Genomic DNA, 16033 nt, shown 5'->3' with positions numbered 1-16033 from the left:
TGCATGCAGAAGGTCACAGGTTCGATTCCTGACATCCCCAGGTAGGGCTGGGAAAGCTCTGGAGAGCAGCTGCCAAACAGTGTGGACAACAACGTGTTATTGCAGGGGGTTGGAATAGATGACTTTAGGGGTCCCTTCCAACCATACAATTCTATGAGTCTATTTATTTCAGAAAATCTGAAATAAATAAAATCTATTTATTTATTTATTTCAGAACTTAAAAATGGAAAGCGTAATGCTGGTGGTCAACAAAAGAGGTTTAAAGACTGTCTCAAGGCAAATCTAAAAAAAAAAGTAGTATAAACACAGACAACTGGGAAACACTGGCCTGTGAGCGCTCCAGTTGGAGAACAGCCTTTACCAAAGGTGTCCTGGGCTTTGAAGACACTTGAACTCAGGACTCAAGGGAGAAACGTGCTAGGAGGAAGGCACGCTTGGCAAATCCACACCATGATCAACTCCCGCCTGGGAACCAATGTCCCCACTGTGGAAGGACGTGTGGATCCAGAATTGGCCTCCAAAGACACTTATGGACTCACTGTTAAAACTGTGTTTGTGGAAGACAATCTTACTTGGCTACGAGGGATAGCCAAAGAAGAAGATACCACTAGGTTGTAAAACACACATTCTCTCTCTCTCTCTCACCTCAAAGCAGCTTACAAAATAAAGAAACAGTGAAACTCCAGTTTAGAACTATTTAAAACATCCAAGAAGGATAACAATAGGCTAACAACCTGATGTATCTTCTTTATATCTGGATAAAGGTAAAGGTAAAGGGACCCCTGACCATTAGGTCCAGTCGTGGCCGACTCTGGGGTTGCGGCACTCATCTTGCTTTATTGGCCAAGGGAGCCAGCGTACAGCTTCCAGGTCATGTGGCCAGCATTCGCTTCTGGCAAACCAGAGCAGCAAACGGAAACGCCATTTACCTTCCCGCCGGAGCGGTACCTATTTATCTACTTGCACTTTGACGCGCTTTCAAACTGCTAGGTGGGCAGGAGCAGGGACCGAGCAACGGGGGCTCACCCCGTCGCGGGGATTTGAACTGCCGACCTTCTGATCGGCAAATCCTAGGCTCCGTCGTTTAACCCACAGCACCACCTGCGTCCCTATATCTGGATAGGTTTGCCTAAAGAGAAATGTTCTCATCAGACACCATGAGCAGTTAAGTGGAAGCCGGCTGCCTGGTGTCAAGAGGCCGGGAATTCCCAAAGGCAGATGCTTCTATTCTGCAAGATGGATGTCTCACAACTGCAGGATGATTATTACGCGGCCCCTTGATGGACCAATGCTCTGACTCAGAGAAGGCAACTTCCATGTGGGCCACTGGAAGGATACGGCCAACAGGGCACTGGGAATGGGCATTGGCACTTTAATAATCATCATCACAATCTTATTATTTATAGTCAAAACAAAATAAAAGAAAAAAAATTCCTTCCAGTAGCACCTTAAAGACCAACTAAGTTAGTTCTAGGTATGAGCTTTCGTGTGCATGCACACTTCTTCAGATACACTGAAACAGAAGTCACCAGACCCTTCTATATAGTGAGAAGGTGGGGAGGGGTATTACTCAGAAGGGTGGTGGGAATGGGTGATTGGCAGATAGCTGTGATGAGCCTGTTGACGACTCTTAACGACTGCAATAGGTCTTACAGGAAAAAGCAAGGGGTGAGAAGGTGAAAAATGGCTTTGTCATGTATAATGAGATAAGAATCCAATGTCTTTGTTCAGACCAGGTCTCTCCATGGTTTTAAGTTTGGTAATAAGTTGCAATTCAGCAGCTTCTCTTTCTCTTTCTTATTATTTATACACCAGACGTTTCGTCTTGCAGAACCTTTCAGAGGCACAGAAAACAGGCTCCCTTCCAGAGGCTGCCTAGGATGTTGGGTCAGGTCCCTAGCGATTTCTCCCAAGTAGCAGATGAAATAGATCGAATAGTCAATCGGAAGTAGTGACCCAGAGCAGCAGGGCCAACTCAAAACGGAGCCAAAGGCCCCTGGTCTTCTTCCTTACCCTGGTGCTCTCCGTGGCTTGGCTGCTGGGGGGCCTGGGGTGTCCCTGGGGCGCTCTGTAGAGTCACCAGGGGCTCATCCTTGCTGGCCTCGCCTGACTGTGAAGGTGTTCTGACCTGGGAAGAAAGAAAACACGGCAGGTGTAATTCTGAACGAGGCACCTTCACCCAGGGCTAAGGACAGGAAATGGACTTGGAGTGTGGCTGCATTTGGGCTTATAGTGCCCCCTAACTTTGTAATAAATAAACAAATAATAATAAATAATTTTTTATTTATACCCCGCTGTAGTAAAGTTAGTCTTATTTAGAAAATTATTCTTTGGTCAAGTAAGAGGAGTGAGGCCTTGTGGGAGTTTCATCAGCCACAGGGACCCTGGGAAAGAGGTTGTGTATCTTTAAACTCTAGACTAGATGGCTCCTTAGCTGAAAGCTTTATTGGTTGATGATCTCCGGCGGGCTAGGGACAAAGGTGAGAGCTGTTTCCTAGTTCTGCTGGATCTCTCAGCGGCCTTTGACACCATCGACCATAACATCCTTCTGGACCGTCTAGAGGGGCTGGGAGCTGGGGGCACTGTTATACAGTGGTTTCGCTCCTTCCTCCTGGGCCGTGTTCAGAAAGTGGTGGGGGGGGGATGAGTGTTCAGACCCCTGGGCTCTCACTTGTGGGGTATCTCAGGGTTCCGTCCTCTCCCCCATGCTTTTTAACATCTATATGAAGCCGCTGGGAGAGATCATCAGGGGGTTTGGACTGGGTGTTCATCAGTATGCAGATGACACCCAGCTCTACCTCTCCTTTAAATCAGAACCAGTGAAGGCGGTGAAGGTCCTGTGTGAGTGCCTGGAGGCGGTTGGAGGTTGGATGGCGGCTAACAGATTGAGGTTGAATCCTGACAAGACAGAAGTACTGTTTTTGGGGGACAGGAGGCGGGCAGGTGTGGAGGATTCCCTGGTCCTGAATGGGGTAACTGTGCCCCTGAAGGACCAGGTGCGCAGCCTGGGAGTCATTTTGGACTCACAGCTGTCCATGGAGGCGCAGGTTAACTCTGTGTCCAGGGCAGCTGTCTACCAGCTCCATCTGGTACGCAGGCTAAGACCCTACCTCCCCGCGGACTGTCTCGCCAGAGTGGTGCATGCTCTGGTTATCTCACGCTTGGACTACTGCAACACGCTCTACGTGGGGCTACCTTTGAAGGTGACCCGGAAACTGCAATTAATCCAGAATGCGGCAGCTAGACTGGTGACTGGGAGTGGCCGCTGGGACCACATAACATATGGGATTACAAAAGACCTTAGAGAGATTGACTCGTTACTTTTACTGGCCTGATGTGTATCAAACCACTAAAGCATATGTGCGTTCTTGTGTAATTTGCCAGAAGGTGGGGAATGACCGTGATAACCTGCCTAATGAGTTACAGAGTGTCCCCTTAGAAGCAAATGTTTTGGAAAAGTGGGGAATTGATGTAGTGGGTCCCTTGCCAAAAACTCGCTCAGGGAAGCAATATCTGTGCGTGATCATTGATTATGCGTCTCGTTATGTTTATGCCACAAGTTTGACTAATACCTCTGCTAATAGTCTGGTTAAGGCTTTAATTTCTGCCTTCTGTTCCCTAGGAATTCCTAAAGTTTTGGTGAGCGATTTGGGAACTAATTTTATGGCTAAAGTAACCCAGGAGGTCTTGCGTTTGTCTGAGGTTCGCCACCATACATCCATTGCTTACCAGCATCAGGGAAATGGGTTGGTGGAAAGAGTGCAAAAGACCTTGGTTCAGATGCTGCGCAAGTATGCCCTGGCCCATGGTACTAGTTGGGACCAAGATTTGCCTTTGGTGGTGGCTGCTTATAATGATGCCCATCAAAGAAGCCTTGGGTTTGCACCCAATCAGTTGATTTTTGGAAGGCTTCTGAATACCCCTCTCTCAATGCTCCGGAAAGAGTGGGAAGGTTCTGAGGAAGAGATAAAACTGCCTTCTGTTAGTGAGTATTTTGCCCAATTAAAAGGAACTCTGGCAGACATTTGGCAACTGGCCAAAGAGAATTTAGAGAACGCCCGATTAGATCAAAAAAGAGTACATGATGCCAAAGCTGTGTGCAAACAGTTTGAGGTGGGGGATCAGGTATGGATTTTAAGACCGTCTCGCCCCCACAAGTTAGATGTGAAATGGCAAGGTCCTGGTGTTGTGGAAGCGAGGCTGAGTCCTGTGCGTTACCTTGTAAACTGCAAGGAATTGCACCCCACTGCTCGCGAGTATCATGTTAATTCTTTGAAAGAGTGTGTTGAACAAAAGATCTCTGTGCTGGCCATTTCGCGGAGTCAGGAGGAGGTGCCTGCTTCACCCGTGGATCTTTTAACTGAATACAAACAGGCTGGAAGTATTTCTGATGTATTGCAGCTGCCGACTTTAAGTGAGACTCAGGCTAAAGAGCTCTATGAGGCACTGCAACCTTATAGCAACACATTTAGCACCAAGCCTGGTAAGACTCACTTGGCTCAACATCATTTTGTCACTGGGGACACTCCCCCTATTTCCTCACGTCCATACCGAGTTGGTGAGGCACATGCACAGAACATTGAGACTGAATTGAAAGAAATGCTGGAGTTGGGAGTTATAGAACCTAGTAAGAGTGCTTGGGCTTCTCCCATAGTACTGGTTCCAAAACCCGACGGATCCATTCGTTTTTGCATAGACTATCGAAAAATTAACCTAGTCACTGTTCCTGATGTGTTTCCCTTACCTAGAATTGACACCTTGATTGAGAAGTTGGGATGGGCGAGATTTATCACCGTCATGGATTTGACAAAAGGGTATTGGCAAATCCCGCTGTCCCCAGAAGCTTCTGAAAAGTCTGCTTTTGTCACTCATGTAGGCTTGTACCAGTTTAAAGTGTTGCCGTTTGGATTACGAAATGCTCCTGCAGCTTTCCAATGATTAATCAACTCCTTGATTCATGACCTGAATGAGTTTTGCTGTGCTTATTTGGATGATCTAGCAATTTTTTCTGAATCGTGGCCAGAACACCTTAAGCATGTGCAGAGAGTTTTGGCCCGGTTGCAAGAGGCAAACCTGACTGTTAAAATATCAAAATGCCAGTTTGCCCAAGGGGAAGTGGTGTACTTGGGATTTAGAGTGGGGTCAGGAAACATCAAGACCTTAGAGGCCAAGGTACAGTGCATTCAAGAATGGCCTCGCCCCATCGTGAAGAAGGATGTGCAGTCTTTTATAGGGTTGGTGAATTATTATAGGCGCTTCGTCAACCATTTTGCAACTTTAGCTGCTCCGCTCACCAACCTTTGTAAGAAGTCTCTGCCAGTCAGAATAAATTGGACCGAGGAGTGCCAAAGGGCCTTTGATTTGTTAAAACATGCCCTTATGAGTTCCCAAGTCATGCTGGCCCCAGATCAGAGACGTCCATTTATAGTGCAAACTGACGCCAGTCAGACTGGACTAGGAGCAGTTTTGCTCCAAGAAGATGAAAAAGGAAATTGGCGTCCCGTGGTTTACTTGAGTAAAAAGTTGATCACTTCGGAACAAAATTATTCAACCATAGAGAAGGAGTGTTTTGCTTTGGTCTGGGCTCTGACCAAACTGGGTCCTTATCTGTGGGGTAACACCTTTGAGGTTCAAACTGACCACTCTCCACTGTGTTGGCTGGAAAGGGTGAAATCATCCAACCAGAAATTGCTTAGGTGGAGTATGGCCCTTCAAGATTTTCAGTTTAAAGTCACTCACATTGCAGGAAAGAGCAACGTTGTTGCTCATACTTTGTCTAGGATGTACCAATCTGTTCCATGAGATGTTATTATTGAGTACTGCCTAAGAACTGTGTAAAAATCGGATTAGGGGGGTGCTGTTAGTAATGTATGTTCTAAAAGCTGCTGGAGCCCCCTGGACCGGATGATCTACCTCAGTATGTAAATAATTTTCTTTGATGAAATTATGGGACTTCACCCTATAATTTCATCTTAGAGGGGAGGGTGTAGTAAAGTTAGTCTTATTTAGAAAATTATTCTTTGGTCAAGTAAGAGGAGTGAAGCCTTGTGGGAGTTTCATCAGCCACAAGGACCCTGGGAAAGAAGTTGTGTATCTTTAAACTCTAGACTAGATGGCTCCTTAGCTGAAAGCTTTATTGGAACCAAGGAAGCCTTGATTTAATGAAAAGATCTAACACCTGAGTTTGAGGGTGTAAACATCCCCCCCTCAGTGATGCTATCTGTCCTTGAATTGCTTGGGGATGTGTCTCTGGCTAATTTCCACGGAAGGGAGGAACCCCTTTGATTTAAAGTTTGGATTTCAAATTGGCCCAGCTGTCAAGAAGTAAATTGATTGACCAGCAAGCCGGTCATTGGTGTATTCAAAAATAATTTGAGTCTTATGATTGGCTTGAAAGTTACGACGCCAAGTGCGAACTGTGAATAAAAGATCAGGGAATTGTCTTGATCTTTGCTCTTTGCTTTCGGTCTATGCCATTGCTCTGCAATTCGCAAAGATGCCCAGCTCTATTGTTCCATCCTAATAGCCGTCGTTTCGTCCTTTGAAATGGAGATCTTCAAAAGCCTTCAACTTGCAGAGTCCTAAAGATTTCAGCTATCCTATTGTGTGTTAGAGCTTGTGAGTATGTATAGCTAGTTATACTATGTACCTTTGTTATTTTCTTATCTGTAACGTTCAAAAGAGTGCCTGCTATTCTAGCATGTTTTTTATGTTATTTTTAAAATAAACCTTTTAAGAATGAAACTGTTTTAGTTTGTGTGCCTTTCCGGAGGGAATAGCTAAGTCCTAGCCTTACGCTTGGTTACACTCTACCGTAGAACTTCTGCCTGCAAGTCTGTGGATGCAGCTTGCGGAATAGGGGGACGGCCAGGTTAAACGGGTCACAGCCTTCTCCCTGGGTTGTGATTCTGGGTCCCCTGGACAAGAGGGAGTGGTGGCAGCCCTACTGGGTCATGTTTGTTCTGTTTTGGGAAAAGTAATTAGCCCGCCAACCTTGCCCTGGGCGTCCTAGTCTGGCCGGAGAGCAGAGACAGGAGACGGGAGGGGCAAGCGGGTGGGGGCGAACATTACTACACCCGCCCTTCCAGGTTCAGGAAACCGGGCTCAGGGCAGCTAACAACAAATTTAAAACACCTAATTGATGCTACAAAAAACCAACATAAAATATGGTATAAAGTGTAAATAACAATAAAATCAAAAATCAATTTAGGGGGGAAATCCATCCAATAAACATTAGATGATCACCAGGACTAGCTGGCTAAATTAGTCCTATCTGGGTCAGTGAGGGGAGAATTAGCTGTGGGATCCCAAAGTGGGTAATCTTCATAAAAAGGGAAGGGGGAAGGAAGGAAGGGGAATAAAAGATCAGGCTAAGTTGCAATTGAAAGCCAGGCGGAATAGCTCTGTCTTACAGGCCCTGAGGAAGGAGGTTAAATCCTGCAGGGCCCTAGTCTCATGGGACAGAGCATTCCACCAGGTCGGAGCCATCACTGAGAAGGCCCTGGCCCTGGTGGAGGAGGATGATAATAATAATAATAATAATAATAATAATAATAATAATAATAATGTAAGACATAAGGAGAGCCTGCAGGATCAGGCCAATGGCCCATCTTGGCAAGCATCCTGTTCTCAGAGCAGCCAACCAGATGCCCCAATATCAAACTCACAAGCAGGATCCAAGCACAAGGGCCCGCTCTCCCTTCTTGTGGTTTCCAGCAACTGGTATTCAGAAACATTATTCCCTCCAACTGTGTCCCTGAAGCAAGAAACCTAGTTTTGGTTTCCTTGTTTTCAGACAGACGCACAGATTTGCCATAGCAGGAATCGTTCTAGGAGCATGCATTTCCTCCTGGGTGCGAGAAAAGGGAAAACGCCTCTTTTAAGCGTGATGAACCAGGAGCACCCTTTGAGTCGATTAAATGTTTCCAATTAATCACTCTAACTGATTAATAGTTCAGGCATTGCAGCCAGAAGATAGAGCGGCCTCAAGGCACAAAGCCAGATCAAACTGCTCGGAAGAAGGAAAAGGAGGGAATTTCTAAGCGTTGACAGATTTACCACATCCTGACCTTCAAACCGTAAAGGTAGGCTCAGTGCATCTCAGCAGAAAACTTTTCCATTGCGACATCTCTCGCTTCAAAAGCCTCCGATCTTGAGCAATGCAATTTGCAGCTGCGTGGCTGTTCTGACTGCTAGAAGCAAGTTTTCAAAGATGTCTGCTTCAGGCAACACCAGGTAAGCTGGCTCAGGGACTCAGGTGTGTTTGCTGTTCTGGGTGGCACCAGGGTCTGGCACCACAAACAGAGAGCATGTGCCCACGATGCCAGTCATGTTGCAGGCAAGGTCATTTGCAAGCTGCCACTGACATGGCTGGCGACTTTGGAACTGCAGAAATTTGGTGGGTTGGACGGTGTGTGTGTAGTGATCAGGTGGGATTGCTATGAGGAATTATAACAAATATAGAGTAAGCCATCTGTGTCAGCAATGACAGCATTGCGATGACTGGGTTTAAACTATTTTGATATGATTTTTTATCAATCCACACCTCTGCATCCCTGTTCCATCTCTCTCGCTTCAAACGTACACAGTACACAGCCCAGTTGCTTTGCCAGGCAGGCTCTTGGGTCATTAAAGACAGTGGGCAGCTTCTTTGAAGTAGCTTTCTAATATGTTAATCTTAGGATGTTAATCTTAGAGCCCCGGGAACAGCCATCCTTCTTATCATGTATATTGCTTGTTTATCACCTCCAGGGTTGCCAAATGCTCTTGTAGTTCTGTTCTTTGTTTACCCCGTGCCTAATTAGTTTTGGTAGTTTAACTTTCTCCCCACGTGGGTTTGTTGAAATGCTCAGAAGAAATCTGATTGGTTCTTTCGAACACTCTGTAAAAAGTTCTTTTGTGAATAAAACGACTTGGGCCAGGGGCTGTGGGGAGACAGGCAGAGAGAGACACGATTATAAGCACCCTTCCCAGAGTCTTGCTGGTTCAAGCCTCTGTGTGTATTCTTATTAATCAGAGTTCAATCCTTCCTTTACTTTGTGAACGCCTCAGTGTGTGCTTGAACCAGCCCAGCTGATCAGAGGTTACGGGTGGCCCCAAGGCAGTTCTTAGGAAAGTTCACCATAGAGGAGAGGACTATAACAACTTGCAGTGATGACATGATGTGTGCAATGTATTGCTAGAGCAGTCAAGTACAACATTTTCCTGTTGCCCAGAGTGGACACGCAGGGGAATGTGGCTCCGGACAGGGAGGATTTCCTGTCACACCTGCTCCGGAGCCTCCTCCCCTTGTGTGTGACCAGGTAGATGAGCAGGACCCTAGCAGACAACCAAAATGGTCAAAGGCCTGGAAACGATGCCTTATGAGGAACGGCTAAGGGAGCTGGGCATGTTTAGCCTGGAGAAGAGGAGGTTAAGGGGGGATATGATAGCCATGTTCAAATATATAAAAGGATGTCACATAGAGGAGGGAGAAAGGTTGTTTTCTGCTGCTCCAGAGAAGCGGACATGGAGCAATGGTTCCAAACTACAAGAAAGAAGATTCCACCTAAACATTAGGAAGAACTTCCTGACAGTAAGAGCTGTTTGACAGTGGAATTTGCTGCCAAGGAGTGTGGTGGAGTCTCCTTCTTTGGAGGTCTTTAAGCAGAGGCTTGACAACCATATGTCAGGAGTGCTCTGATGGTGTTTCCTGCTTGGCAGGGGGTTGGACTCGATGGCCCTTGTGGTCTCTTCCAACTCTAGGATTCTATGATTCAGACCCTGCAAAAGGGCCAGCCACGCAGACGTCTTCCTTTTTCAGACTTCTCTCTTGGACCTCCTCTTCTGGCTTAGCCAGCACGTGGTTCTTCTTTACAGAAGGATGTTATTATGAGAGGGAAATAAAGGGGAAACTTACCAGGAACAAGCCAGACTGGATAAGCCAGACTGGACTGCTTAATTAAAGGATTCTAACAAATCATCAACTTGCTTCCAATTAAGTAGCAAAGGGAACGTGCTCTGCTGTTTTCTCTCTAGCATGAGTGAGGAAGGATCATATCAAAACAATACAGTCATACCTCATGTTGCTTTAGGTTCATGTTGCGTCTTTTCAGCTTGTGAACGCGGTAAACCTGGAAGTGTATACTTCCAGGTTTCGCTGTGCACACACGTGCAGAAGCGTTCTGCGTGCTTCGCGCATGTGCAAAAGTGATCTGCGCACTTTGTGCATGTGCAAAAGCAATCTGCGCGTTTCACGCATGTGCAAAAGCAATCTGCGTGCTTTGCGCATGCATGCTCAATCGTGCTGCGCACATGTGTGGAAGAGGCACTCTAGTTGCCGAATTTTCGGGGTGCAAATGGCACCCTGGAAAAGATCGTGTCCACAACTAGAGGTACCACTGCATATCCTCTCCTACCTTCCTTAACATTCTCACACGATGGCAATGCGCTGCCTCCACAGAGCTGTTTGACAGTGGAACAGTCTCCCTCGGGAGGCGGTGAACTCTCCTTCCTTGGAGGTTTCTAAGGAGAGGTTGGGTGGTCATCTGCCATGGATGCTTTAGCTGAGATTCCTGCACTGCAGGGGGTTGGACTAGATGGCCTTTGGAGACCCCTTCCAACTCTACAAGTCTAGGATTCCAGGGTTGGAGGCAGCAATGCTTCTGAGTACCAGCTGCTGAAAACCACAGGAAGGGAGAGGGCTCTGGTGCTTGCATCCTGCTTCTGTGCTTTCCATAGACGTCTGGTTGGCCCAGTGAGAACAGAATGCTGGCCCAGACAGGCCCTGGCCTGAACCAGCAGGCTCTTCTTATATTATTTCTGCTTCATAAACCCATTTTTCCCCTTTCTTCTTCTTTTTTTTAAAAAAAACCCCCATAGCACATTGCAGATTTAATTATTATAATTCCTACTGCCAACACCCAAACCCTGACATGAATAGTATTTTAGTATTTGCAGCCTGGGTTTTGATTGATAGCATGAATTTTCATTTTACAGTGCTACCTTGGGTTAAATACTTAATTCGTTCCAGAGGTCTGTACTTAACCTGAAACTGTTCTTAACCTGAAGCGCCACTTTAGCTAATGGGGCCTCCTGCTGCTGCCACACCGCTGGAGCACGATTTCTGTTCTCATGCTGAAGCAAAGTTCTTAACCTGAAGCACTATTTCTGGGTGAGCGGAGTCTGTAACCTGAAGCGTATGTAACCTGAAGCATATGTAACCCAAGGTACCACTGTATTCATATTTCACATTCTGATTCTATGGTTTTCACTTTGCAAACAGCTTAGAGGTGTTGTTTCTATGCATTAAGACGTCTATATATTGGTTATACGAATGAAGGAAAACACTGGGATGGATTTTCAATAGAACAGCAAGACAGCCAAGGAGACACAGAATACTTTAGATGTGCTGCGCTATCTGCCAAGAGGCTTTCCCAACCTGGTGCCCTCCAGCTGATTTGGACCACAACTCCCATCAGCCCCGGCCAAAACAGCTGGGTGGCGTCAGGTTCAGGGAAGCCTAGCCTGCAATGTTAATAGTAACCGAAAACAAACCCGAAAAATTATATTTAAGAAAGAAAAAGGGAAACATTTGCAAAATGCAGCAACCCATTTCTGCTGCAAAACTTGATCCGTCTGGGTTGGCAACAACAGTGGCATTCAGCTCAAAAGCTAAGGCGGTTGGATTCCTGTGTGGTGTCAAATTAGCTGGGTTTACTTTATTTTTATATGCATGACAGTGTCCAAGCCCCAGGACTGTGCCAGCAACACCCTTACCTTGCTTGGTTTTCCATTTTCTCTGATCTCTTGGTGTGCCGATGTTGGGGGCTGCCTTGCCTGCAAAAGGGGCTCTTTGCTATTTTCCTTATCTGAAAGGCAGAGAGAGAGAGAGAGAGAGAGATCTGCTTAATCCCAGATGACATTTATTTGAGTCCCAGCTGCCCCTTATGCACTACTCATGTTAGCATAGCCACCTATATCTGCTCCTTGATCAGTTGGTAATTCTGACCAGTTGCTTTAATTCAGTTTCACTTTCCTTTCTCCCCATTAATAGCTGTGCTGCTCAGATAACCCCGCTGCGCTTAGGCAAAAAATGTTGACGTAGCTCTGAAAGAGATCTCAGTGCCTGGTCTACTAGATATTTCTGGAATTATTACAGCACAGATTGTGGAAATTGTGCCATACCTGCGCAAATTGCCACGAGGCCTCCATTTCTCTCTGCTGTGTCACTACTTAAAATTGTAAGGTCCTCAGGGCAGGGACCTAGTCTCTCTCCTTTTCTTGTGCCACCTACACAGATGTCACTGATCTATCTGTGTGAATAGCTGTAGACAAATCCAGCGAAGATTGACCAATGGGGACCCAATACCAATATGTATTCAGCTGAGGCTACAGAGAGACAGAACCTTTCTTAAGGAAACTCTCTTGGGAATCCCAGTTGCAGGAAACTCCAGGAGGGGAGAGAGCTCTTGTGCACGGATCCTGCTTGTAGGTTTCCCACTGGGAGAACAGGATGCTGGATGGGCCTGATCCAGCAGAGCACTGCTTAGGTTCTTAGGGTCTGTCTCCAGGGCAATTTCCCCCCAATGGTTGATCGCCAAGGCACACTTTCATTCTTGAATTAAAACTGAAGGCGCAAAGCATTCACTTTTGCAGTGTAAATAGAGTAACCATCTCCCCTTTGGGGAATGTGCTCTGTCCCATTTCTTCATGAGCTGCTGTAGCCCCAGCTCCAAAAACGTTGTTGACCCCTGATCTAGCCTAACAGTGTTATCTTGACTGGCAGCAGAAGCGGATCTCTGGAGAGCAAAGTCCACGCCAGCACCTGCTAACTTTTAAAATGTGTTTGCAAAGGATGGAGCCCGGAAGGTTTTGCGAGCAAATCAACCAGGGCCTCTATTATTGAGCTATGTGAAGAGCCACTGGCACAGCAGGTTTAGGAGGGCGAGGGTCTCCGCTCCCTACTTTGCCCTCCAGGTGGTTTGGCAGGAGCTGAGGAGTGTGGCAGTCCAAGGGGGAATTGCCTCACAAGCCTGAATCCTCTGCACATCGCTTCTCCCCAAAAGTCCTGGCTCAGATGCACCAGGAGAATATCAGGAGAAGTTTAGCATGTGGTCATGTTGTCTTGCACAGAAAATCGCCTTTTGACCAGGTGGAGGAATCTTGCAGAGATCAGCCTCTGGGCAGCTGGGGGGTGAGATAGCCTGGGTGCCCCCATGGGCACAGCCAGGATTTATGTTAGTGGGGGCCGGACACCCAACTGTCATCCTCCTCTGTCCGGCTCTGGTCTGGTCCAGCAGATTCAGAACGAAATGTCTCAACAACAGTTGATTTACATTACTTCCTTTTGACTCCAAGAGCTCAGAAAGACCTGTCAAAACCTTTCTACAATTTCTACTTGCAGTTAAGTATTTGTATTTATTTACTTGATTTCGGGGGCAACTGTCTCCCTTGCCTACGCCTATGGGTGCCCCCAAATTTGGGGAGAACAGAGGGGACCAAAGTTAGGTTGCTTCTTTGGGCTTTAAGGAATGGGACCCAAGAACCAAATTCAGATGCTGGGAGAAAGGAACGGGAAATGCAAAGCCACCTGCACGGAAAATAATGGCAAGGTTTAGGGACAGGAATGAGGGGCCCCACCCAGACCTTGTGGGAGCTGCTGCCTGAGCCCTCTCCTTGCCCCACAAGTTGAGATTCCTGCATTGCAGGGGGTTGAATGAAGGAGCGTCTCCACCCCCATCGTTCTGCCATGACACTGAGGTCCAGCGCCAAGGGCCTTTTGGCAGTTCCCTCGCTGCGAGAAGCCATGTTACAGGGAACCAGGCAGAGGGCCTTCTCGGTGGTGGCCCCCGCCCTGTGGAACGCCCTCCCATCAGATGTCAAAGAGATAAACAACTACCTGACATTCAGAAGACATCTGAAGGCAGCCCTGTTCAGGGAAGTTTTTAATGTGTGACATTTTAGTGTATTTTTAATCTTTGTTAGAAGCCGCCCAGAGTGGCTGGGGAAGCCCAGCCAGATGGGCAGGGTATAAATAATAAATTATTATTATAGGATGAAATGACCCTTCCATCTCTACGATTTTATGATTCTATCAGCTGATGAAAGCAGGAGAAACTAAAAGGAAGGGACTGTGGCTCCAGAGCAGAGCATGTGCGTCGCATGCAGAAGGTCGCAGTTTCACTCTTTGCTGGCTTCACCAGGTAGGGCTGAGAGTCCCCTGCCTGAACCACTGGAGATCCACTGTGGACCAGGGCAGTCTACCTTTTCATGCCAAGTGGGGTGCAACAGTACTTTGACATGGAACCCACAGGCCATAATTGCCTTGTCGCACAGGACCCGGGGGGGGGGGGACACAAAAAATGGACCCCCCCCCCGCAGCCTTCATTCTGCCTTCCCAAAGCCTGCTGATGAGCGAGGCGCTGGGCTTTGGGAAGACAGCGCAAGAAGGTTAGGAAGGCGTCAAATGTTGCCCAGCAGGGCTGCACGCTGGACCACCCTGATGTAGACAACACTGAGCTTTCTGGACCAGTGGTTTGATTCCGTGCAAAGCTGCTCTCTATACGAACCTGGAGTGTTTGTGAAGAGAGAGAGAGAGAGATCAGGAGAGGCTTAAAATCAGGGGCAGCCAGTGGAAGTGGCAGTGGAACCATTGGGAACACTTCCCTAGCACTCTGCATAGCTGTCAACTTTTCCCTTTTCTTGAGAGGAATCCTATTCGGAATAAGGGAATTTCCCTTTAAAAAAGGGAAACGTTGACAGCTATGACCCTTTGGCTGGTAGGATTTGGTCCAGGGCTGGTGACAAGGGTTAAGGGGATTGAGGAGGGGGAGGGTCTGTTTTTCACAGCAAGAGAGGACCACCTCTCCACCAACTCCTGGGGCTTCAGGCCGCCAGACACACCTGTTTCTTGGGATGCATCAGAGAGGATCTGGTACACCTTGTAGGGCTCTGAGATGTCGAGATGGCTCCTCTCGGGGACCTCCTTGAAGTCGGTGCTTTTGTTCAAGGCGCAACGCAGGCGGGTCTTCCAGGCGGAGGGGTCGGCTTTGTCCAGCCCTTCGTGGTACTTGCCTTTGTAGACGGCCCAGGCCTGCAACGGAGAAGAGAGGGGAGACGGGTCACCCTGAAACTAACGAGGGCGCGGGATTCCCAAGGGCGTTCAAGGGCGCCCCTCTGGATCCGAGTGCCACGAAACTCCCCAGCATCGCAGGGCGCAGAGCCCGCTTGCCAGGAGCGCGTCGGGGAGGTTGGAACAGGGCGCGATGCGCAAAGAACTCGGGGTGACGGCGAGGGCGCAAAGCGAGAGCTGCAAGAGGCAGGAGCCGGCCAGGGTCCCGCAAGAATTTGGGAATGGGGTAAAGTGATGCTTGGGAAGGCGCACCCGCGGGAGGCTGCCCTTCGAGGGCGCCCATACCTTGAAGAGCGCCGCGTCTTCCTGCTGCCGGTAGTCCTGCTTGGCCGCGTGTTTCCAAGGGATGCGGAACAGCGTCTTCTCGCCGTTCTCCCAGCGCAGCCCCGGGTAGCGGCCGCTGTCCACCTGCGCGACCAGCCACTCCTTCAGGCGCATCGGGGGCGGCCTCGGCTCCGCCATGTGCTGCTGCGCCCGGGCTCCGGGGAGCCGCGCTCTCCCCACCATGCGCGCCTCCTGCGACGCCGCTCGTGCGCTCCTCCCGCCAAGAGCCGCCGCCGCCGCCGCCCCGTCGGGGCTGCTCACCCCGATCCCCCCCTCGACCCTGCTCTCTGCTCCCCGATTCCTTTCCCCCAGGGCCGGTGGAAAGAGAGCCCCGCGCAGGAATCGCGGGCGGGTCTGCGCGGGCGGCTGCTGCGCCACGCCGAACTGCGCGGGCGACGGGAAAGCGAAACTGTGCCGCGTCGGTTTCACTTTCGCTCCGGTCCGGCCGCCAAAAGGGAGCGGTCCCTCCCTCGGGGAGGCGGAGAAGGACAGCCAAGCGGGGTGGGGGTTGGGGTGTCGTCGACCTAGAATTTGGGGGCGCCGAAAGCGGTGGCCTTCCCCATATTCCTTTTCCGTGCAGATCACCAAGGGAAAAAA

The 16033-nt window shown here is 48.6% G+C and overlaps 1 protein-coding gene across 1 annotated transcript in view; it reads right to left on the bottom strand.

Annotated features, from left to right (window-relative positions):
• The window catches only part of LOC307217762 (interferon regulatory factor 4-like), a 28853-nt gene extending 13094 nt beyond the window's left edge, over positions 1 to 15759 (bottom strand). Inside the window, exons 1-4 of the mRNA XM_079979614.1 lie at positions 15398 to 15759; positions 14884 to 15073; positions 11758 to 11849; positions 2014 to 2128 (exon numbers count right to left, since the gene is read on the bottom strand). Coding sequence (XP_079835740.1) covers positions 2014 to 2128; positions 11758 to 11849; positions 14884 to 15073; positions 15398 to 15619 — 619 coding nt within the window. The 5' untranslated portion in view covers positions 15620 to 15759. The remainder of the gene's footprint in view (positions 1 to 2013; positions 2129 to 11757; positions 11850 to 14883; positions 15074 to 15397) is intronic.
• Positions 15760 to 16033: the final 274 nt, after the last annotated feature.

Source organism: Podarcis cretensis, assembly GCF_951804945.1.
Source record: "Podarcis cretensis genome assembly, chromosome: 6".
In the NCBI taxonomy this organism is placed as follows: Eukaryota; Metazoa; Chordata; class Lepidosauria; order Squamata; family Lacertidae; genus Podarcis; species Podarcis cretensis.
Note: the sequence above shows the minus strand (reverse complement) of the source record. Positions and strands in the feature narration are given on the sequence as shown.